The sequence below is a fragment of the Haliaeetus leucocephalus genome, unplaced genomic scaffold, assembly GCF_000737465.1.
Source record: "Haliaeetus leucocephalus isolate CR32 unplaced genomic scaffold, Haliaeetus_leucocephalus-4.0 Scaffold556, whole genome shotgun sequence".
Lineage (NCBI taxonomy): Eukaryota > Metazoa > Chordata > Aves > Accipitriformes > Accipitridae > Haliaeetus > Haliaeetus leucocephalus.
In genome coordinates this window covers 1,925,643-1,950,574 of record NW_010972992.1, presented here as the reverse complement: position 1 = coordinate 1,950,574, position 24,932 = coordinate 1,925,643, and the positions used below count along the sequence as shown (strand labels likewise).

At 52.0% G+C, this 24,932-nt stretch overlaps 1 protein-coding gene across 1 annotated transcript; it reads right to left on the bottom strand.

Annotated features, from left to right (window-relative positions):
- Positions 1-127: 127 nt before the first annotated feature.
- Positions 128-18,666, bottom strand: IGSF21 (immunoglobin superfamily, member 21). Its single transcript, XM_010577505.1, has 10 exons — positions 18,603-18,666; positions 18,109-18,221; positions 10,012-10,133; positions 5,981-6,099; positions 5,466-5,581; positions 4,747-5,194; positions 1,299-1,384; positions 877-1,069; positions 744-782; positions 128-406 (listed from the first exon to the last, which is right to left on the bottom strand). The coding sequence occupies exons 1-10, from the start codon at positions 18,664-18,666 to the stop codon at positions 333-335; spliced, it is 1,374 nt and encodes a 457-aa protein (XP_010575807.1). The 3' UTR covers positions 128-332.
- Positions 18,667-24,932: the final 6,266 nt, after the last annotated feature.

Below are 24,932 nucleotides of genomic sequence, written 5' to 3'. Positions count from 1 at the left end.
TAAATGGATTTTTCCAGGGGAAATCTGGTGCTTGCATCATAGACGACTCCCCCCTCCAAGATCTTGCAAAGCCTCTGGGTACCCCAAAACAGTGCTGAGTACCCCAGCACAGGCAAAACATTAAGCACAGCCTTCTACCGGGGGAGATTTTTCTTTTTCCTTTTAATTAAATTGTCTGAGGAAGCCAAGACACAGACAGAAAGAGACCGAGACTGTAAATAGTATAGAAAAAAAAAAAAAGAAAGAGAGCGAGAGAACCGATTGACAGAGGTATAAATGCCGGGTGGAGCCATATGGAGGAAGAGGAGGAGGAGGAAGAGGCAGGCGAAGCTTCACGTTAGCTCCAGGATCACTGTTAGGGTGAGCGCCAAAACTAGTCTGAAGCTGCGGTGGCCGGTGAGTGAACCTAGGCAGAAGGAGAAAAGGGATGGGGAGTTCAGGGAACCATGTCTTGCCGCTTGGGTTCAAAGCAGGACGGGGTCACCACCTTTTTGGGGGGGGATCCCCTTCCTGAACTTGCTACGGAGGTTGTGCGGGGTGGGCAGCAGGTCAGGGATGCTGTGGGGAGCATCCGCAGGGTCCCTTTTGGTGCAAGGACATCCCTGCTGCCAAGGGCAAGGGCTTGGGGCGATGCAAGGATTGATGCTTAAGGGCTTGGGGCAATGCAAGGAGAGATGTTCTCTGCACGGTCCTTCCCTCCCTGGGGGGTTTTGGGTTGAAATACTGGTGCCACCACCACTCACCGTTGGAGTCCTCTGTTCCTCTGGGAATATTGGGGTTTTCTAATGGGAAAGAAATAGCAGAGATGGTTTTATTGGGGGGAGAGATCAGTAAGGATTTGTGGAGGGAGGGGTGACCCCCACGGTGCCGTCGTACCGAAAACGATGAGCCGGGTGTGAGTGTCGGTGGAGCCCAGGGGGTTCTGGGCGGTGCAGCGGTACATGGAGCCGTTGAGCTCAGCCGGCACCCGCTCCAGCACCAGCTCCTTCCCGTCGTGCTCGGCGCTGCCATCGAGGAGCCGGCTCCCCACCCGCGTCCAGGTGAAGAGGGGCTCGGGGAAGACTTCATTCTGCAGGGAGATTGGGGGGCTGTGAGATGGGCATAGGGAGTGAGCAAACCCTGTCTTGCACCTGGAGCAAGGACATGGTACAGCCGAAATGTCCAGGGGTGCACCAATGTAGGGACCGTGATGCAACCCAAGGCCACCAAGCCAACCCCATAAAGTGCTGGCAGAGATGCAAGGCTGTCTGTTGGCACGGCATCGCCCCGTGGCAATGGGGGTGGGTGGGGATGCTGACCTGGAAGCCCTGCACCAAGATCCGCACAGTGTCTCCGACGCGGGCTCTCGTCGGGGTCATCGTGATCTTCGGGCCCTTGGGAGCAACTGCAAGGGAAGGGAATGAGAAGGGATGTCAGTCGAGCGAGGGGTTCCCAGTGCCAGTGGGTGCCCTTGGCTGGGGTTAATGATGATTTGATGAACGATCGTGGCGAGGGGGTGGCATGGCGTGTGCCAGCCCGGCGGGGGCTGATGGCTCCATGATTGATGGACAGGCTGATGGATGTCCAAATGACTGATATAGACAGGTAGGCAAGGACCCTGCAGGCGGATGAACGGGAAGACTGTGAGATTGATAGATGACTGTAATGGAATGCACTGGTGGTGAAGGACATATGTCCTAATCAAGCCTCTCTCTGCTCAGAAACAGGGGTCAAGAGGGATCAGGTCGGTCTGAAGCCATGGAGATGGGCACCTCAGAAAAGCACCCCCAGGACAAGGTGGCCTCGGTGAGTCACGCGCAAGTGCTGTTAGCATGGGAGACAGCCACAAAGCCTTGCTGGCACAAAATGCCAAGCAGAGCCCTGTAAAGAGTAGGGGACCCCTTCTCTCATGCCAGACTTGGGGTGCCCTTGCCTGGTGCATTGCGGGGAGAAGCAGCAATGCAACCAACCATGGTGGGGTGACACCATGCTGGGTCTGTCCTTTGCTCCCAGCTGGGTTGGGGTTGTGTGGATGTCCCTCCTGGGCCATGGGTGGAATGGAACAGCCCCAGGAGCTGCCTGGTCTTTGCATGGAAGGAGCCTTTTGCAGACTCAGAGGGGAAAATGTGCAGGAGGGAGATTGTGCTTTGCCAAAAGTGGGTGTGTCATCTTTTGTATATTCAAGTGCCACCATGGATGGGACAGGCTGAGCCTGGACAGCACCCCTGCATGACACAAAGGGACACACAGCCACCAGAAAGCACATTGGTCTGCGGTGATGGACCCTAGCCCTTGGAAAGGGCATCCATGCCCCAGGATGCTCTGCATGGACACGCACCAGAGACCACGGTTGTGCACCTCGACTGCTATATCCATGCAGGATCTGGCCCTTGAGTGCTGGAGCAGGAGTGATGGGCTGCAGGTGATTACACCATGCTACGGTCTGTACCTAAATATTTTCTGGTACTGAAGCAAGTGGTTTGTCTTGTTTTCAGTATGGCTTTTATTGAGAGTGTATATATATTATATAGATATATGGAGGGGGTTAATGGGACATGTGCTGTGATGGTGCCAAAAAACTGGGTGTGGATGGTGGTGGTGGGATGCCCAGTGAGGTGCATAGGCTGGAGGCATCTTAGCGGATGAGGAGGGCTGTGGATTTGTGAGGGCAGTGCAGAGTGAGCTTTGCCATTACAGGTATTGGAGCTACTGGGGGCCATCAAGGTCTTGGCCTCATCAGGAGTCCCAGAGGGTAGACTCCTAAGCCTGATGAGCAACAGAAGGTGTGAAAATGCAAGACTTTTAGGTTATTTTTTGGCCAGTTGTATGCTGGGAGAGAGCTTTAATGCTCGGTAGGGAGGAACGGATAATGGAGGGCCTTCTATTAGCAAAAGAGCTGCTGCCCTCCTTGTTGACTGCCAACCTCCCATTGACCTCCACATTGCTGCCAACCTCCCACTAACTGAGGTGGTTGATGAGCTGAAGAGACGGAGCACTAGCATTGAGAGGCTGGTGCACACCAAATCCTGCGCCAAAGACGGGTCGAAAGCCAACGAGGCAAAGCTCTCCAGGAGATGGTGCATCATTGCTGACGCAGCGAGCCAAGTGCCCTACTTGGCCAGGAGCAAAGCCCAGTCTTCTCCACCCAGCTCAAGGGGAGGAAGGCTAGAGCAGCCTGCCCAGGAGGATGCCCTGAAGCTGGAGCAGCCCCAGTGGAGAGCTCAGCCTCTTCTGATGGGGAACCAGGAGAAGGTAGGGGAGACCCAGCCTTACCTGGGGGTAAGTTGCCCAGTCAGGGTGGGAGATTGTGTAGGGCAAAAGTGAGGGCCCCCCTCACTATCTAACCTGTTCACTGGCTCCCATGGTCACCTGGGGAGCTTCTGCTCTTCGAGGGTCCTGGGTATGCTGGGAGTCAGCCCAGAGGCCCTGACTTCAATCCCACCACCCTATCAGTCACAGCTGGGGCCTCGCCAGCCCCACAGTCTGCCCCTGTGCAGGGGCCAGCCTGGCCCCTCGCCAGCAATCCCTATTGGGATGAGTTGGGGTCCATGGCATGTCCTCAGATCTCCTGGAACTGGGTATAGATGGATGGAGGCTACATCATTATGGGGTGAAATTGTTGCCCCCCCTTGCCCCAACATGACCCTAGTCCAGAGGAGCTCCTCTGTCCCATCCCCTCCCAGAGTTACACCCCATAGGAGGTAACACTAAGGGGCTTCCCACCTGCCCTGCAGGCAACCAAGGCAAAGACCCACCAAACACCAGGTCCCCCAACATACCTCCCATCCCCAGCTCTAACACCTCCCTCCCTGCTCATCCCTACACCCAGCACAGTGCTGGCTTCCCCCCAAACCAGCCCCTCATTGTCCCCCCCTGCCCTGGTCCTATGCCTCCCCCCCTATAGACAAACACCCATCCCTTTCTCACTGAGGGGACTTCTGCCAGCACAGCCCCCCACCAAAAAAAAATCCAGGGCTGTGCCCACATTACCCTGCCACTGACATTGCTGCCTTGCTGTGATATCCCAGGAACCTCAATTCCCCTCTACCAGCCCCACACATCACCCCAAATCCCCACTGCCTGAGCCTACAGCCCCCTCCCAACCCCAGCCCTCTGTCAACCCAGCAAACCCACCCTATAGCATCCCCTATGGCTGGTGGGGGGGGGCCTGCACGCCCCTCTGCAGGGCCAGACCTCGCTCCCCTTTACGGGGCACCCTGAGGCTATGAGGACTTGGGGGGCAGCAGCCCCACAGCCTCTTTCCTTACCTCCCCTATTCACAAGGTGCTCTGCACCCATAGACCTCCATGGCACCCTCCCCACAAGGACCCCTATTCCTAGCACCCAGCCCCAGCTCACCCACCCCAAACTGCCCTTGCCCTCCTGCTCCTGCACCCCCTCCTGCCCCACACAGCCCCTCTATGCTCTTTCTCCCCTCCAACACCCAGCAAACCCCTTCTCTTGCCTGATGGCCCTGTGGCACCCTGCTTCAGCCTGTGGGTGCCTGAAAACCCCCAAAAGAAAAGCAAAGAAGTGCAAGAAGTGAAAAAAAAAAGTACAAAAAAAAGTAAAAACTAGCAAAAAAATTGCAAAGAAAGCAAAAAAATTGCAAAAAATGCAAAAAAAAATTTGCCAAAAAAGAGAGCAAAAAATACTTGCCCCCAAAAATGAAAAAATAATCTGCAAGATATAGGCAAAAAGTGCAAAATAAGCCAAGAACCGCTCCCCCCTGCCCCCCCCAAACCCGGCCGCAGTGGCTGTGCTTACCAAGCGTCACCTCGGACTGCATGGGCATGGAGAGCGCCGGGTGCTTCACCTCGCAGCTGAAAAGCGCCTCGTTGTCGATTTGGGGGTTCAGGGTCCAGGTGAGGGTGGCCCGCGCCTCCACCGTCCCATCGCTGACGGGCGCGTGCGTGTGGCGGAAATAGTAGATGGGCTCCGCCACGTGCACCCATCGTGGGAATTCCCGGCTCACCACCGTTTCAGGGATGGTTTCGGTGACGGGACCCCGCTCGGCCGCCAGCCCCCGCGGGGGGTCCGCCGTGGCCAGGGGTCGCCCACCTCCCACCTCCCCTTCGGCCGCCAGTGATTTTGGCACCTTGGTGTCATCCAGGTCACGGTGAAGGAGGTTACGGGGTGCCCAGCTCCCGGTGCCGGCCGGCGGCTCCGGCAGCGGAGTGGCCTCGATGGGCTCCCCGTCCCGCTTGAAGTACACCTGCATGGGGACAAAAGGGACAGTGAGCCCAGTGGGGACAGCTACCACCCTGGACATCCCCAGCATCCCATCCCCTTGGGTAGCTATGGATGGAGCTCTTTCCTAAGGTCCCCGCAGAAAGATGCTGCAGGGCAAGATTTGGGTAGCAGGCAGCTATTTGCTTTATTCTGCTTCCAAAAGCAGCACATATATGCTATATATTTTTATATATATATATATTTATGTTGGCTTCATATGTATATATGAAAGATAAACGCCCCCGGGGGCTCACCAGTGGAGCAGGCTTGCCACCGGAGACCACACACACCAGGGTGAAGTTCTGTGCCTGGTAGCGGCTGAAGGGTGCCGGCGTGTCAGCAGCGAGCACCGAGATGGATGTCGGAGGAGCTGCCGGGGAGCAGAGCCGGGCATTAGCATGGCGCCCTCGACACCCAGCCATCTCCATCCTTGTCTCCATCCCTGTCTCTGTCCTCATCCCCGTCCCTGTCCTCATCCCTGTCCCCATCCCTGTCCCTGTCCCCATCCTCATCCCCATCTCCATTCTCATTCCCATCCTCATCCCCAACCCCATATCCACCTCCACCCCTGTCCCCATCCTCGTCCCCATCCCTGTCCCCATCCCCATACTCATCTCCATCTCCACCCCTATCCCCATCCCTGTCCCTGTCCCCATCCTCATTCCCATCCCTGGGGATGGGAAAACAAGCCAAATCCCTGCTGTCCCCCCACCCTGAGACCCCGCAGCCCTTTCCCCACCGGTCCCACTCAGATGGGGTCTACACTTACCCATCACGTTAAGGAATATGTTCCCAGAGGCCAGGACCACTTTCTCCCGCGTGGCTCGGTCGTAAATCCCCACGTGACACTCATAGGGACCGTTGTCCGAAATGCGAACCTCTGGGAGGCTGGGGAGGAGAGACAGGACTCATTACTTGTTCTCCCTCCATCCCAACCCCGTTTTCCCAGGGGATGCAGCGGTCAGCGTTCGGATATCACAGCATCGGATGGGGTTGCTTTTGCCAGCGACGGGGATCAATAAACTATTAATAACTGCAAAGGCTGCAGGAGAGAGCTGTGTAATGCGGTTTAGCAGCTGGAGTTTACCAGCACTGACAGCTCCTCAGGAGGGTAAGTAATTGCATTATCGAAAGGAGAAGCGTACGGGAGGTAAAGGCACCGCTGAGAGCAAAAACCCGCGAAGCATGGACATTAAATGCCTGTGAAACACCGATGTTAAAGGCTCGGCACCGGACGTTACAGGCTGCTTGGGCAATGCAACAGCTGTAGCAAAGCGTGGTGGATAAAAAGCATCAAAAGCCCAAACTCGAAGCAAACCCAGAGCATGTTTCAATTGATATATTATCTAGATTCTTTATATAGATATAAAAAAACCAGGAGAGGAAGAGATGTGCAAAAGGATCTGTGCTACTGGAGGTGGAAATGCTCATGCCAGCTGCAAAGGAGCCACTTTGCTGACCGGCAGCATCCCACCCCACCGGCCGGCAGCTTTGCGTCTTGCTGGCCAGCAGCATCATCCCTCACCGGCTGGCAGCATCATCCTGCCTCGACAATTGGCAGCATCCCACCTCGCCGTCCGGCAGCATCCCACCTCACCAGCCAGCAGCATCCCACCACGGCAATAAGGATGGGGGCAATTCCTGCACGGAGCACCTGGCAAGCCACACCCCCCCAGCTTAAACCCCCCCACTTTTCTGGACAAACCCAGGCGTGCGCCTTGCAGGGCTTCCCCAGCTGGGGTCGGGGGGAAATCCTGTGCTGGTTTGCCGGATCCTTTTGGAAAGCCCCTGGCTGCCTTCCCACGCCTCCTCCTCGCTGTGTGAGCCCCCCACCAGCACAAACAAGCCCACGTCGAAGCGAACAGTCACTTGGCAGCTCCTTTTTATTGGCTACAACGCTTTCAACTAAGCCTCCACCATCTGTTCCAGCCTCTAACTACCCACGCACAGGGTGGGAAATCATCCATACCCTTTGTTAGCAGCACGCAGGAACAGTTTCGGTCCCCACCAAGCTGGGGACCCTCTCCATCTTGGCGGCTGCCCCTCGCTGCGAAGGACAAGCCCTGTGGGTTTGCATGCGGATTTGGGCATAAAATGGTCCTAACTGGGTCGGTTTGATGTTTCTGTGAGCAGTAGGGACCAGAAAGAGGGGACCCCCCAGCCCCGCAAAGCCAAAATGCTGCCCATCATGTCCTTTGCGTCCTCTAAGCATGCTGGAAATAAGGAAAAAAATTATATAGATATTCATAAAGCAGTGCCTTATTCAACGAGGGTGGGTTTTTAATCAGAGGATGGGAAAAAAATCCAGGGTTGGATATCTCCCGGCTTTGCTCTTCACATCTGAGCAGGCGGCGTTCAAAGCCGGTATGAAAAGAAGCAGCCCCGGCAGCCCTCTGCGCCGTGCAGATAAGAGCCGTGCCGCCTGGGATAACGCTCCGTGGGACGGCACCGACGTGACCGTGCCATTACAAAGATTTAAAAAAAAAAAAAAAAAAAGAAAAAAGATGAAAATACAGAAGGGTAAAATGAAAGGGAGAGAAAACCTGAGTGGAAACGGCTGGGAAGCGACGGACCCATCACCAAACCCTTCCCAATGTTGCTCCTCTTCTTCACCAGAGCCCCAAATAAGGCAGGACCCCCCCACCAAAAAAAGGCATCAATCCAACAATTCCAAAACCAAGCTCTTTTCATACCCTCCGAGAAATACCTCCTTTCTCCGCAGGCATGTTGCTGTTTTCCTCTGAAAACAGCTGCGTGAAAAGACTTTTACCGCGAACATCCCCAGCTCCACGGACGATTTGCCGGCGCCGTGCCGACGATTACCAATGCTTTTAAGTGCTTGGTCCTAGGGCGGTGAAATTTTCTGCTTGCAAATTCTATTAGTTCTACAATATGTGGTGAAAGGGAGAAAAACGGAGGGTTTTGAGCCAAAAAAAGCAGCTGCTTTGCCTCGCCGGGACGGTGCAATGTCCTTGTCCCTTGCTCAAGGGATGCTTGTGGTCGGGATGTCTCGCTCCGTGCACAGGGGGATGTTTTGTTCTGGTTTAATTCCCCGACTTTCCCGGTGCTCCCTGCTAGAGGTGAGCAACAGCCAAATTCAGTGCCGAGTGAAACCGCTGGGTTTATGGCAGGAAAGCAAGGCTGTTGAGTTAGGGAACGTGTAATCCTTTTGTGAGGTTGCCAAAACGTCCTCCAAACAATAATTAGTCGTGTCAGAAATTTGTACAACAACCGAGCGAGTGGCTGAGCAGAGCCCGTGCTACGTGGGGAAGCAAAACTTGAGAAGCAGAGCAGCCCCTGAGCATCTCCTGAACATCCCCCTGAGCAACCTCTGATCATCGCCTGACCAGCCTCCGAGCATCCCCTGACCCTCCTAAGCATCCTCTGAGCATCCTCTGAACATCCTCCTGAGCAACTTCTGATCACCACCTGAGCAACCTCTGAGCATCCTCCTGAGCATCCCCTGACTCTCCTGAGCATCCTCTGAGCAACCTCTGATCATCGCCTGAGCATCCTCTGAGCATTCCCTGAACATCCCTCTGAGCAACCTCTGATCATCGCCTGAGCATCCCCTTGAGCATCCCCAGCATCTCCTGACCTTCCTGAGCATCATCTGAGCATCCTCTGAGCATCTTCTGAACATCCCCTGAGCAACCCCTTGAGCAACCTCTGAGCATCTCCTGAGCCTCCCCTGAGCAAGCCCTGTGCACCCTCCTGAGCAACTCTTGAGCATCCTGAGCAACCCCTGAGCATCCCAAGCAACTGCTGACCCTACTGAGCATCCTCGGAGCATTCCACCACGCAGTCTCCGAGCATCCCAAACATCTCTAGAGCCTCCCTGGAGGAGCAAGCTCTGTGCATTCTCCTGAGCAACCCTTGAGCATCCTCTGAGCAACCCTTGAGCAACCTCTGATCATCCCTCCAGCCCTGTTTTCCTACTTCTTCTCCACTCTATATCCACATTTAATCCCATGCAGCCATCTAACATAATTGCTCTTGCTTATAAAAAAAAATAGCTCTGACTGTAGCAGAAAAAAACAGCAAAAAAAACCCCCAAAAATTCAAATTCCAAAGAATTAGAAAGAATGTCACCCTTGTACACATGCTTATCCGATGGGATGTCAAGCCCTTTCCAACCTGTACACGGATATTTGCAGGTGCACCTTGAGGAAACGACTGTATTTTCCTCACCATACACAGAATTTTTATTACCCCACACTGGGAAAAACGAGCTTTGAAACCCGATTGGCAAATTCTAATTTGAAAAGAAAACAAAGAAAAAAAATCTTGAAAAATAAATACTTCACACCAGCCTCTTTGCCTTGAATTAAGCCTCCCCCTGACATTTTTTTCAGGCTCCAGTTTTGTTTTTATAACACCAGCAATAAAGCAAGTGTGTAATTAGTAATAAAGCTGACACTCCTGCAAGTGATTTCGCACTTGGAAGAAAAGCAAAGACAAGCTTCCACACCGCCTGGTTTTTTTATATATATATTTTTTAATTTTTTTTTTCCCATGCCTTGTTTTTCTTTGCCCATTTTCACCCCAGAAATCTCCACTGATGTCACCTTTTCCCTAGGGACAAACAGGACCTTAGGGACAGACCTCAGATATCTGGTGTTGGCGCATTAAGGGACAATAATTTCTCTGCAATGCAATGAATCCCCTCCGACAGCCAAAGAGGACACGCCGAGTATCGCCATAATACCCTCAACTGCCCCCAAATGGGGGAAAATTTCCTAAAAAAAGGCATTAAAAAGCAACTGGCATGCCAAAGGAGGCAATATCGGGGTGACTTACCGCACAGTGGACTGGTAGACCAGATCCTCCCTCTTCCGATAATTTTCCATGTGCGAGAAATTGGTGGAGAACATGGCATCGAAGGTGAAGATCTTCTGCTTGATGGTGCCACCATCAGTGACCTGCAAAAAAAACCCCCATATATGAGATGACCATGGTCACTTTTGCAAATGCACAAGCAGCTTTGCACCTGCTTTTTAATTTTAAAAGTATTTTTATTTTTAATATTTCTATTTGCTATCTTTTAATTTGCAATCTTTTTATTTGCAATATTTTAATTAAGATTTAAAACTATTATTTATTTATTATGACCCTGCTGAGATTAAGATAAAAGCCCGTGTGTTTCTGCCCAGTTTTTGTATCACCAATTCCTATGTCCAGCCGCTCGCTGGGGTTGTAATTTTTAAGTGGAAGAAGGCTCTTCTTAGGATTGGGGAGGACTTGTTTCTTCCCTGTGTCCCCCCGTGCCTTCAGATTTATCTCCGCCTCTTGAGAGGAGCAAAGTTTAGTACAAAATTAAGGAGGAAAAGGCAGAGGAAAGTAATGCAGAGGGGTGATGGGCATTTTGGGGTTAGAACAGCTCAGATTGATCCATCAAAGGGTTAGAATAGTCTTTTTTTTAAAAGGCCAGGCACAGGAGAAGGGGATTTTGGGGATTAACCCCCCCGCCCCCAAACCAGCATCTCTAGGGAGGACACCCCACTCTTCTCACCCAGCACTTCTCTCCCCGCTTGGGCGAAACTCAACTTTCACTCCAAATTTTCTCTTTTCCTCCTTTTTTTTAATGGCAAAAAGGAAAGGGAAAAGAAGAAAAAAAAAGCTGTCACTAAAACCAACTCTTCAAATTTATTTGCCAAGGCTGAGGCTTTTATTGCAAAGAAAATACATGCTGGCACAGACGCGGGATAAAGAACTGCAAGAAGAATTATTGGAGTTGTAAATCTCCGGCCTTGGGAACGAGGGGAAGTTTTCAAGGACGCGTTCGATTTTTCCCGACTTTTATTTACGCCCTGGGGTGGGTTTGGGAAGAAACCTTGCAGCTGCTCCCGAATCGAGAAGCTCTTCATGTATCATCTCCAAGGGTTTTCTTGGGATTATTTTGGGGGATGCAACAGAGCGGTTGCTGCAAGGAGGGATGCTCAGGGGAAAGGGATGGGGAGTGGTGGAGGTGGTACCCATGGATGCAGCCACAGGAGTTCCCCAGCACATCTGGATGGATGCGGGCAAAGCAGGAAAGCACCAAATTAGATCTGAGGATGGGAATGGGAAAATCACAACTCAAAGCATCTCTCGCGCTGCCGCTCACCCCCCCCTCATCCCGGACCCGTCACATTCCCCTGAGGATGCACGGCAAGGGAAGATGCCACAACCCGGTCTCATCCTCAGGGGATTACAGGCAGTTAATAGGCTCCTATGAAAAGGCGCATAGAAAATAGTCTCTCTCCAGGGATTAGACCTACTTTCAGCCTTTTATCTGTGCCCTGGGGTCAATTTTTTTGGAGAGGAGCTACATCTAAAGTTGCTGGTGAACCCACGGGGGTGCAGGAGAGGCCAGGCCCAACGTTTCTTGTTGGGGAAAAAAAGGATGATAATTTGGCAGCATCCAACAGTGATTGCCCCAAATTATGTGCCCACACCAAGGAGTGGGAGGAAAAAGGGATGGGAGGAGAGGAAAAGGCATGTTTAAGGCACCAGAGCCGAGTTCAGGCCACCCGAGGCTGTCTGCTGCATTATTTATAAACCCCAGTAAAAATCTTATTCCCGACAAAAACCCGGTGATTGCCACTGCGTGGGGAGACATTAACCTCCTGCTCCTTCCTGCTGTCGCAGAGGCAGCCGCCCTCCTGCTTCTCCCCCTGTCGCTCTCACCTCACCGGCGACCCGGTGGTTCGCTGTCCCCAAAATACGCTGGCACCATTAATATTGCTGGAGCCTCTCGCCGGGGTGCTCAGCAAGTTAGATAAGCATCGGGGAGTGATGGATGGGGGACCGAGGGGAGAGGAGGGGAGGGGAGGGCTTTTGGAGGACGAAGTGGGTTGTAAAGGGACAGGAGGTCTCCGTAGCACCTTGGGACATGGGGCATCATGGTCCAGACTCCTTCAAGCACCCTCCTCCTGGGGCTGAATTTACACCAGTTCCTCCAAGGAAACGCAACAAGCACTTGCTACAGCAAGAGGGAAAATACCCTAAAGGGGCTGCGAGGGGTAACTGCGATGCTTAGCGTGCTTTGGCGGGGTAGCACTGGAGTTTGCAGCATCTCCAGGCTGTGTCCAAGGCTATGTTGCAGCCGCCGGGAGAAAGGCATCATGTTGGAAACCCCCTTTTAAAACTTTTTTTCTGCGTCTCTCCCCAGCTCGCTTGAGTATCTGCATTTAGCTCAGCTGGCTGAAATCCCTCCTCCCACCTGAGCTTGCTGGACTGCTCAGTCCTGCCTTGCTCAGAGCCACCCAGAACATCACCACCAGCAAATCTGGCTTCCCAAAATACAGAGTAGTTGATTTATTTGTCCAAACTTGGATGGTTTGATCCCAGAATGAGCACCATGATCCATCTCCATCCCCTTAAACGGCAGCACCCATGCCGGTACTCCCCTCTCCAGCATTACTAAACCACATGCACAATCAAATCGATATCACAAAAGGGTCACACAATTTTGGGAGGCACAGCCCGGGCTCCCCGCTGCCTCCCCGGAGCCGGAGCGATGCCCTTGCCCAGCAGTAATAGAGAGTTCAATAAACTGTACTGATCCTTGTGACCTTCTCTCCCTGCCTGAGCATGAGGAATTAAAAGAGTTCCTTAAACTGACATTTAAATTATCATCTCTGAAGCGCCGAGACAACCCAGCCAGCGTGTAGATGAATGGCATGAGTCAGACCTCTCGCAGTTACTGGCCCAAGATCTCTCCATCAGCGGCTTTGCTCAGATTTTAGAGAATTTCTCTGCAGCTGTAAACCTCAAGATTTTTTCCCTAAAGGGGAGCAGGTTTATAAATCAGAGGCACAACCTGCTGTGAATTGAGTTGGCTTGAAAATTTGGAGGGGGCTGCAAATTTCTGGGAGACGCTTTCCACGAGCGAGAGGTAAAAAGTAGCATCCCAGTGCCTCCAGCCCTGCTCCTCCCGAGCATCCCCAAACCAGCATCCCCAAATTTGCCAAGGCTCTGGGCTTTCCCAGCAGCATCATACGGTGTAAGAAGGGCTCGCAACAGCCTCAGCACATCGAGTGCCCTTCGCTTGGCTCCTCCAGCCCGTCTTCCCCCCTCCCCTGGAGCCGATGCTGCTGCGAGCAATGACTTTATCACTGTCACCAGCAACATTTCCCGCTTGGAGCCACCACGGGAGACGCCGGCCGGAGCTGTAACGTCTCATTTCTCCTAATGGGCAGTGGCAGAGGAAGCCCCCACGGGGACTGTGCTTTGTCACCATCGATCAGGCAGCTCCGAGCGGCGCCAACATCTGTAATGCATCGGTCCCTACTTGACATGGCCACAGGTTTTGGAGCCCCGGGGTCTTTGCTGGGCAGGGACCGGCCTGATGAGCCCCTCGATGGAGCAAAATGCTTTGCAATCCCCATGCACCGAGCTGGGGATATTAGAAACAAGAGTTGTTGCGCGAAGGACGGGGAGAACGGCTTGCAAATGGGATGAGGGGGTCTGCGGGGTCATGGTGTACATCCCCTTGCCTGCAAAGGCCACGTTAATGGGTGCTATGGAGAGAAGTGGTCATGCATGGGTGCTACGGAGAGCAATGCCCGTGCAGCGTGGGTGCTACAATAAGCAATGCCTGTGCACCATGGGTGCTATGGAGAGAAATGCCCGTGTATGATGGGTGCTACAATGAGCTGTGCCTGTACACCATGGGTGCTACAGAAAGCAATACCCATGCGCCATGGGAGCTATGGAGAGCAGTGCCTGCGTATCATGGGTGCTACGGAGAGCAATGCCTGTGCACCATGGGTGCTAGAGAGAGAAATGCCCATGCACCATGGGTGCTATGGAGAGCAATGCCTGCGTATCATGGGTGCTATGGAGAGCAATGCCTGTGCACCATGGGTGCTATGGACAGCAATGCCCGTGCAAGGGCGCTGTAGACAGCAATGCCAGCCCGGGCTCTGAGTTATTCTCCTTCTTGCTAATTAGACTGAGTGCCAAACTCTAATTAATCGAGGCAGAGCCACTCCCCCCTGGACCCGAGGGCTCCCCTCCATCCCTAGCTCTCACTGCCATACATCCCCAGGCCGAGCCCCTGGTCTCTGCCAGGCGGAGGGACGGCAAGCGTGGGAGCGCTGCTCTCCGCCGGGGAATCATGCCTGGCCCTCGCCTGCCACCAAAAATCTGCAAAACACTTTTTTGCAATTACCATCATCTCATCCGAGCCCCCGGCTGTGTGTACAGGCTGGCTGCTGCCGGCTGCCTGCGTCCCCCGCCACTGCCAGATGTCTGTACAGAGCCAGAACAGAGACTCAGAGGATTTTCCCTCCCTCTCCCGCTTCTGTATTATTTTTTTTTAGAGCTCTGCACTGCTGCAAAAAGTAATTTTCTTCCTCCCCAGCCCTTGCTGCAGCGTGGCAGTGACCATACTAATCAGGTCTCGAGCACGACCCCCGAGACGCCTGCGATGGGAGCCAGCTAACAGCTTGACAGCTCCGTGTCTTCCCGGACTCATTACAAGCTCGTTTGCAAGGATGCCACCACCCTCATCTCCTGCAAGGATTTTTGGGCACTTGCCTAATGTACAAGGGGTTTGGGCCCATGTTTGCACATGTTCTCAGGCAAATCACACCTTCTGGAGATGAATTTACCGTGGAGGGGGGCGGTCGGATATTAATTAACACCTCTGCAGATGGTGCATGTTCCTGTTTACGTGCTGAAAAAGCCCCTTTGTTCATCCCAGGTCTCCTCGAGTCTTCTGCATTTGAAGTGACCTGGAGTGGTGGCTCATGCCGAGAGGTTTCCTGACCCGAGAAAACATTGTCCCTTGCTGCCACCCCTGCTCACCATCCCTTGGCCATGGGGGTCCCACAGGAATTGCTGGAGAGACGGTCGGGGGGGGGGTGCCAGCTTGCAGCACGGTGCTTCTTGGTGGGGTTTTACCCACCTTACTCATGGTAAGAAGCCCCTTTACGCCTCACAGCCTTCAGCCTCGGTGTGTGCACACCCCGACAGGTTATGCACCCACTCTGATGGGTTATACGTGCTTTCAACAAGTTATGCATGCACACCAATAGGTTACACATGCATCCCACACCCTGATGGGTTATGCACGCACCCGACAAGTTATGCATGCGCCCTGATGGGTTATGCGCACTCCCGATGAGTTATGCATGCATCCCATGGGTTATGCACGCACCCTGATGCGTTATGCATGCATCCCATGGGTTATGCACGCACCCTGATGCGTTATGTACGCACCCTGATGGGTTATGTACACTCCTGATGAGTTATGCATGCATCCCATGGGTTATGCATGCACCCTGATGGGTTATGCACGCTCCCGACAGGTTATGTATGCTCCTGACAGGTTATGCACATACTTCGATGGGTTATGCACGCACCCTGATGGGTTATGCACGCTCCTGACAAGTTATGCATGCACCTCAATGGGTTATGCACACCCTCCATGGGTTATGCGTGCTCCTGACGGGTTATGCATGCTCCTGATGAGTTATGCACCCACCCCACGGGTTCTGCACACTCCTGATGGGTTATGCACACTCCTGATGGGTTATGCACACTCCTGATGGGTTGTGCAGACATCCTGACAGGTTATGTAGGCAGCCCATGGGTTATGCATGCTCCCCAGTGGGTTAAGCACCTACTCCATGGTTTTGCACGCTCCTGACAGGTTAGGTATGCACGCCACTCTGATGGGTTATACATGCTTTCAACAAGTTATGCATGCACACCAATAGGTTACACACGCATCCCATACCCCGATAGGTTATGCACGCTCCTGACAGGTTGTGCACACACCTTGATGGGTTATGCACGCTCCCGATGAGTTACACACACACACTCCATGGGTTATGCGCCCACCCTGCACCCTGATGGGTTATGCACGCTCCCAATGAGTCATGCATGTGCCCCATGGGTTATGCACCCACCCTATGCTCTACACCAAACTGCTGCTATTGAGTTTGCTGCCGCACACCCTCTCTTTTGCATTCTGCCCCCACCTCCCCCACCCCACAACCCAATGTGTGCCCCTGGAGCAGATCTGCATCCTTAAACTCAACGAGCTTGCTCTGCTCCCTGTAAAATAAAGCAAGGGAAATGGGAGTCCCCACACCACCCCGCTCTGCTGCTCCGGTGCCATGCACAAAGATGCTGTTAGGATGATTTACAAATGGTATTAACTCCGCAGCCCCAGCATCTCCACCCCTGCTTGCCTGAGACCATCCGTCACCTCCTGCAAGGGCGACCTGTGACTGGGGATTGGGGCAGCTGCAAAAGTCCGTGAGTGAGACAAGATGGAGGGGAAAATGGGGAAAACCCCCTAAAAACAGAAGGGATTTGGGAAATCCTGAGATGTTCTATGAAAAACCCAACTTTCCGATTGTGGGAAGCTTCCTGGGAAAAGTGAAAAAGGGAAGGGGGGGTAAAAAACCCAGACTAAAGGGATATTCCCTGTGATAAATATTAAAGCTGGGTTATTTTTTCCCCTCCCACTGTCTCCGTGGTTTCTTGGAGCGTAATTTGCTCAGCCACCCTGGCGCATCACCCTCTCGCCGAGGGTTCCAGCATCCCTCCGCGCAGGGGGGATTATGCAAATCCAGCCCCAGCTCGCGAGAAAGTGGGTTAATCCAATATTACCGAGTGGAAAAGGGAGGGAAAAACCTGGTGGAGGTGGCAGCGCCGGCGGAAGGACGGCTGTGCAAAAAGCCTCCTCCCCAAAATAAGGGGGAGACGAAGCCAATTGCAAGCTACAATTTAGGTTCGGGACAGTTTTTGGTTTATACTTTGATATTTCTCTGCTTGCATCCCCTACACACCTAAATACACATATTTATAGCAAACAACAGCCAGGACTCAATGGAAATACTCCTGCGCATGCACCACACTCCAGCAACTGAATATATATCAGGCCAGAGAGCACCTTTTCCTATTTATAAATCTGCCTGGATGCAAAGAAGAGCTTTAAGGCAGAGGTGCTCCTTGTTCAGGGAGCAGAAACAGGACAGTAAAGCCAAGAAAAAATATCTTACAGCAAAGGGCAGCCACTTCATCTGAGGCCACCGGCCCAATTACCTCTTTCTTTGCCTCTTCCGCGAGCAAACGTGCAAGCAAAGAGCTGAGTTTTTTCCCCATCCTGGAAAACTTCTAAGTTTCTCTGCTCAAACCACCATGGGGGTTTTATTTGTGTTTGGCAGCTTATCCTGAAATTCCTCAGAGAAAGCCAGAAATACCGCTCTGGACCGTTATATCTGAGGCTGGATCCAGGCTCAGTGCAGATGGGAGTGATGTTGGTAGGGGGGGAAGCTACAGGCTCCAAATCCCCCCTCCCCAAATAAAACTAGATGCTGTAAGTCTTGCTTTGCTCCAGATCAGCATCCCACATCCATGAGTATTTTGGGGATGGGAACGGGAAGGGGAAAGATTTTGGGCAGAGGCTTGAAGAGCCCAATGTGAAGAGCCCAGCACTGCTCCCCAAGCCCTGAACACCCTCATTTTTGCATAATTTCCCATGTAGCATGAAAACCACCCTCTTTTTTGCATCATTTCACACCTAGCAGGCAAATCCTCTTTGCACAGCAGTGCTGACCTGAGCCCCCAGCTCCCGAACCCTCGTGCAAAGCCCCCAGCACCAAACCGAGCCTGCCAACCCCAAATCCAGCTGGAAAACATAACAAAACACCTGGAGAAAGCCTCACGGAGCCCTCAGGATGATTGCAAAGCCATTTTACATCTCTTCCCCCACCCCAGTTTTCAAAGGCTAGCCTACCTGCCTGCTTCACCGAATCTATATGCCCATCAGCGAGAGCACCGTCTGCCTTTCTCTCCGCCATCCAGCTTTGACCTTCTGTTGTACAGGAGCAAACCAGCCAGGTGGCTTCATGTCCCCATCCCCAAGGACAGGGAAGAGGCACCAGTGCCACTTACCCGGTACCAGACGATCTCCCGCATCTTCCCATCTGTCTTGAAGTTGCATTTCAGGGTGACGGCATCTCCCACCACCACGGGTGGCAGCGGCTCAATGCTGACTGTCAGGTAGGCTGGAAAAGTTAAAAAAAGGAGAAGAAGAGATGTGAGCTGCCAGGGAAGGATGGGGCAGGGAGTTAAAGTACTGTTCTCAGATGGTTTTGTGGTATTAATAGCTCTGCCGTGGGGAGCAAATGCTGCTGGCTGCATCCCACATAGGGATAATGCATGGGCAAGCCCATCAGTGTGGCATCTTGCCCCCTTGCAGCGATGAATTTTGGCTGCTCCCAATGCACCAAAAAAGGAAAAACGGGGGAAAATCCTTCCTGACCTTAGTTACCAGCTTATGGCACCAAAATGCAAGGACCGACCATTTCACTGCTCTTCTCCCCAGCTTTGCAAAACTGCCCACATATGCCCAAATAAACCCTGGGCACTCAGATTTTAAGGCTCACCTTGGTCCACGCAAAAAGCCTTGATCCCACTGGCCACCTTTCCTACCTGCAAACTCAACCCCATCCTTCCTGCGAAAATATTGGTTTTGACTTTGTCTATAACCCACATTGGTTCTCTCCCCACTGCAGACCAAGTTTCTCTGCCCCACGCTTGCTTTAAAGCCCTCTAAATTGCTCATTTCTTATGGGAACGGGTCCAACAGATTAATCAGAGGATGTGCAAAGCCCAACCTGTGGTTTTACAGCCCAGCCTTGGCCAACAGCCTGCTTCTTCCCCATCTCCCCCATAGCTGGATGCAGGATTTGTCTTGTAGCAGAGGGAAAATCAGAGCATGGGCGGTTCCGTCTGGCTGTTTTCTCCCCATTTCCCCTCGATTTGCTGCAAAACTATTGCAGGAGCACGGAGCAGCCAGGGTCAGAAGGGCAGGCAATTGCATTTCTATTTTATTTTCCTCTATTTCCTCTGGCTGCTGGAAGATGTCAGATTGACAGCCTGCTAGATCCGAGCCTTTCTTTAGCATCCTTGCCCTGACCACACCCGTTTGACACTGTTTCCAACCAGGGCATCCCAAAACAGCCCTTAACTCACTGCAAAAGTCTTTTTTTTTTAATTACCGTTTGCATCAGGTGGAAAAGCAATGCTGAAAAACTCCAGAGCGCCTGGGAAACAGGAGCAGGTTTGGAAATGGGGCTGCAGAAACTGAGAGTCCTTTGCAGAAGATCCCCCCAAAGAGCTGAAGGTGATTTTATATGTCCCACAGCCAGCGATTCGAGGCTCGCATCACTTGTAAAACAAGTTACCAGTGTTTTTGCAATAAATCTCAACCACGACCTGTGGGAGAGCACGCTGCACGCACACGTGCCTGCTGCAACAGCAAGGCAGCATGGCCCGGCATATTGAGCACGGGGCTCTAAAATTCAAGAAACCCTCTTTGCGCTGCTTTTTGGGGGGGCTGCAAAAGCAGATTTGCTGCTGCAATCAGCTGGATGCAAGGAAATTTGGAAAAAAGTGGATTTTTTGGGGATGGGGGTGAGTACTGGAGAGTGCTTTGCAGCATTGCGCAGCAGGTGCCTGGGAGACAGCAGCACCGAGCAGGGATGGGGGCTCAGTTAAGGGCTGTTTTCAGCCCTGAAATGGTGCAGGGCAAAATGGGTTTTAATATTGCATCTTTGCAACCCCAGCCTAACGCTTCTCTCCTTGCTGATGGCGACCCAAATCCTCACCAGCAGCCGTGCTTGTTTGGGGCCGGCTTCTTTCCAGCCTCTCTCCTCGCCTGGACAGGGTTTATTTTAGCACGCTAAAGCGGGGATTAATTCCTTGCGGCTGCCAACGCAGCACGCGGTCCCCTCAAATTTGGGGCTTTGCAGATGTAGAGAGGTGGCAATGGGAGAGGGAGGAGGAGGAGGAGGAGGGATGCGAGGAAGGTCAGGCGAGGTCTCACAGCCGGTGCCCCAATTCCCCCCGCTTTGCTTTTGACATTTCCAAAAGCAAGATGAGCAACAGGCACAAAAGCAAAGGGAGGGGGATGAGCAAATGTTTTGCAGCACGGTGGCATCTGCCCAAAGGAAATCAGGGACGGATTCGCGCTGGGAACGGAGGCTCCACACGAGCGGAAAAGCTCTGCCTCTTCATCAACCAGCATTGGGAGCCTCTGGGTGAGATTACATCCCCCTCCTGCCCCCGGCGCAGATCAACGGGGTGATTAAATAAAGCCGGCGGCAGAACGGATGGGTGACAAAGACAGAGTTAAGATTGCATTTTCCCTCGTGCCCATGAATTATTGAGATACAGGGGTTCCTGGCTCGTAACTGCAGCATCTCCAGATGGTTTTCCATCCCTCTTGCCATGGCATTGCCTTTCAGACCCTGTGCATGGCAATGGGAAGCTGGAGCATCCCCATCCCAGTCCAGCCAGGTGTTTTGGTGGTGCTTAGACCATCTGGTGGTGGTTGGTGGCTTTTTAAATCAAAAATGGCCAAGCTTGGGGTGGGCCCAGCCACCCACCTCCGTTCATGTGCAGTAAATGCATTGGCCCAAGCATTTCCCCGAGCAAACCCCCTGCAAACACATCCCCAACCTGCATCTTCTAGATGGCTCAAAAAAAGCCAAAATGGGCCTTTTTTTTTTCCTCTGCTCCCTTTACATGCTGCAAAACCACTTGGAGATGGCAATGGGGCTGCAGCCCACCAGCTCCCACCTCTACACCCAATAATTCAGGCTCGGCTGTGTGGGAGAACAGCTGCTCCTTAAAAATACTGGAGTGTAACCACAGGATGCTCCTGCACTTCTCCTAAGCAGATCCTGCATGGCAAACCTGAAGCTTTGGAGCTCCGTGATTTATTGCACCGGTGCAAGGGGGTGGGACAGGGACCACACAGAGAGCTGATGCTGGAGCCCCAGCAATGCCTGGAAGGGGAGGGAAGGCAAAAACCCACCTGCTGGAAGAGCATCAGCTGCCTGAATTCAGAGCAAAATCACCCCAGAAGATGGGGAAAAGAAGGAGGGAAAGAGCATGAGCGAGAGCGGAGAGAAACAGATGCATGGTCCCCAGAGGAGCCAGCCCCCAAAATGCTAAGGATGTGTGTAGGGGAGGGGGAAAAGCAGGGAAAATAAAGCCAGGCACTGAAAAATAAAGCAGGAATCCAGATGGAGCCGTCCAAAACCCACTGTTTTGCTGTGGCTGACGTGCGCGTCTCATCCCTCGTCCCTCCCTTCCCTTTGCTTTCCGACAGCGGAGGATGGCAAAGTGTCACCGGTCCTCAAAATCCCTGGTTTGGTCCCATTTTTTGATTTACTGGGGAGAAGAAACCAGCGGTGACAGGTATTACTGAATTTTAAGGACTATTAAAACAGGGCTGAGCATCAGATTTGCACCTCCAAAGGAGGAGCTGAGCCCAACCTAACATCTCCATCATCCTCTGCATTATCAGCATCCCAAAGGCAGCTCTGAACCCCAAGGCTCCTCTCCTTCCCCTTTGCTCTTTTTAAATAAGACATATTTCATAGCAAAAGCTGTACCGGGCCACCCTCTGATTAGATTCTCACCTATGGAAATTCAGCCTTCTGATTAGATCGCATCCCTGGGGAGAAATGAGTATTTTTGCTAGCGAGCGGTGGGAATTCTTGTGACATCCAGATTAAGGGGAAAAAAAAACAAAGGGAGGGGGAAGGGAGAGATAAATGAAATGTCCTTTTAAATCAGGAGTGACACATTAATAAAAGGAGCACATTGTAACATGTTCAGCGCTTTCAATTACAAAATAGCTGCGAGGGAGGAGGCAGGTTTCACCCTGGCCATGCAAGCGGAGGATGCAGCCGGATGCTTCCACCGAGACGCTGGCAGAAAGCCCCATGTCTGCCCCGTTCGAGCATCCCATCGGGGAGTTTTGCATGCGAGAGCAGCCAGTCACCTCATGGAAATCTCTCGGGATGCAGCACATGTGGCTGAATCCCCCAAAATAGGCTGAGTTCTCCCCTGTCCTGTTGAGGACGGGGAGGGAGCGAGCGGCTGGGTGGGCAGCTGGCAGCCACCCAAGGGCAACCCACCACAGCACCCTTGAAAACCTCGGGGCAATGGAGCTTTTCGGCGTGTCCCAGCATTGCAAAGCAACCCCTCCGCCTCTTCCCCACGTGCCTGATATTTTTTAACCTACATCTAAATTAAATATTAATTTATTAATATCGACAGGCACTCCCCTTCCCTGATTTCTCACCTCCCTGAGCTTCCCAAAAAACTAACCTCAAACCAGTGATGGACTTTACCCCTTCGGGACATGTCCCCAGGGTTCAACTTGTTCCCATCCTTGCATTTAGAGATGGTCATTTGGAGCAGCAATAGGGTTTCCAGGGATCGGAGCAGAGCGATGCCGTGGGATGGAGCTGGAGGAGAGGACACGTGGGGATGCAGCTGCCCCATCTGCCCCCGCCGTGTCCCCCTCATCCTTCAGGTGCTGACACGGCCCCGTCGGCGGAGGCGAAGGGAGAGATAATATTAACACATCATCATTTTCATCAGGCTGTGATTAGCAGGGCTCATACATAATTCACACCAATTCCTCCACCGCTTTCCGGCACTCACTTTTCCAAGCCGGGTGAGGATGGTATTTTGGGGTGCAAATACAAGGAGGGAAGGGGGAAAAGGAACCAGGACCCCCTAATCAGCGTGGGGCTGATTTTCACCATTTTTCTAGGATTTAAGGCATTTGCTGCTTGAGAAGGCACTTTGCCCCCCACAGGGGAGCTGGCTGGGATGCTAAAGGATTGCACATCACCCCCCAAAAAAGCAGGGAGCGATCCTGCTCCCCATTCTCAATGCAAGGAAGATGATGGCTGGCACGAGGGGAAGTGCAAGGGTTCATGGCCGTGCGTGAAGCCCTGGGGACAGGGATGTCACCTGCCACATGCCGGGGCTGAGGAGCATTAAGCAAACGCGCTTTGACTTGCAGCACTTTGCAACATCTTGTTCATTAAAGATTAAACACCAGCAGTTGCTCCCGTTCCTGTGAGCACAGCAAATACCTTCTCCCTCCCTTCTCAGCTCCGGCGATGCCTTATTTATGATATTCCAGGACAATTTACAATTATAATGTATTGCTGCCTCTCCTTGCTAACCCGGGAGGGCTGCAAGGGGCAAGAACCGGCAAAGGATTCGCATCTGTCCCAATCCAGAGTGGCCAAATTTTGCTGAATCTTGAGCTTTTCCTCCTGGAAAGCTGCTGCACTGAATTTTTTCTTTTTTTTTTAAATGGAGGAATAAGTGTTTTAACACAGGTTTAACAACAGAGAGTGGAATGGGATGTGACAGCTGGACTCAGCATCGCGCTTCCAAAGGAGATGGTCCTTTTGCAAAGGAAAAAATGGTTTGGGGGGGAGCCCGTTTGTGTTTCTAAAGGCATGAACTGCTTGAGTTTTGCTTGAATTTTCAGCTTTTCCTTCAAGAAAACCAAAAGCCGAGTGCCAGCAGGGCTGAGCATCCCCAAACCCACTGCTTCCCACCCAAAAATTGTGCTGGCTTTTGCCAAACAGGGCTGTTTCATGAAATAAAACCATGAAACTCAGCATCACCCACCACGAGCAAGAGCCCTGCTGGCAGAAAGCAAATTGTATTAATACTGTGTAAATAGGATATTAACAGACAGACCAAACAATTAAGAGCCGGTAATTAAAATTCATCTTCCTTCACACCGCGGCGTATTAAAGTACAAACATTTAATTAGATGCCTCTTACCTCACCCATTTGCATAAGTGGGAGGAAGCACTTCACAGCTGTACCTCTAATTATTCTTTATGGGGGTTGCTGGACCAAACCAGCCCCTAAATCCTTAGGTATTGCACAGACACAGAGAAGACATATAGAATATATAGGGAGAATGTATAGAACATGCTTTGGTCCATTTTTCTCTAACTAAATAGGATGCAATAGTCGCATTGAACCTGACAGACCCTATGGATGTGTCTTGTTAGCTCTTTGTAATGTAAATCAATAATTTTAATCAATACATTGATTGAGCGTGGCCGATTTGGCCTTTCAACCCCTTTTAAATCAAGATTAACTGAGAAAACCACTTCATTGGGGCTGCTGGGGACAGACAGACCCTAAGGGATCTGCTTCAATTAGGATTTCATGATCAAAATGTGTCAAAACTACAAAATGATGAAGGTTTACTGGTCAAATTTCATCACCATGTCCTAATCCAAAGTTTTTTATAAGGCACATGTATAATGCAAAAACCAAACCCAACTCTCAACAATTTCAATGCTGGTGCCAAAATCCAGTTGAGGCGGGACTTTTGAACACTGTCCACAGCTTTTCTTTTTTCCTTAAATCCTGGATTTCTCCTGGAAAAAATATCCTAGCCAAAAAGAAAAAGAAATAACGCCTGATTTTGTGTCATGCCATAGTACCCAACATCAGTTGCATGCAGCCTTCTTAGCATCACGGAGAGCATCTTCAACACCGCGCAATCACGTAAGGGTTTCCGAAAGAGTTATGTCGATATATCTTAAGAAAAATCAATTTTTAGACCAGTTTTGTCCTCATTATGAACACTACAGTCATTTTTATGTTCTTAAGGGCAGAGATTGGCTCTTATGTACCAGCACCTATAGCTAAGCCCTGGTATGGTGCAGCAATACCGTAGGCTGCAGAGAAACAAAGAGCAAGGCTCAAAAAGGATCATGCTGGGCTACAAACATGTTAAAAATGCTTTGGCTCGGTGGGGTTTTCATGCACATCAGTGCAACCTCAGCACTGTAAATGACCTCGGACAAAGGAAGGGAGAGTTTAGGCCACTTTGGGCGTGCAAATGCAATGGGCAATTTGGGTCATGG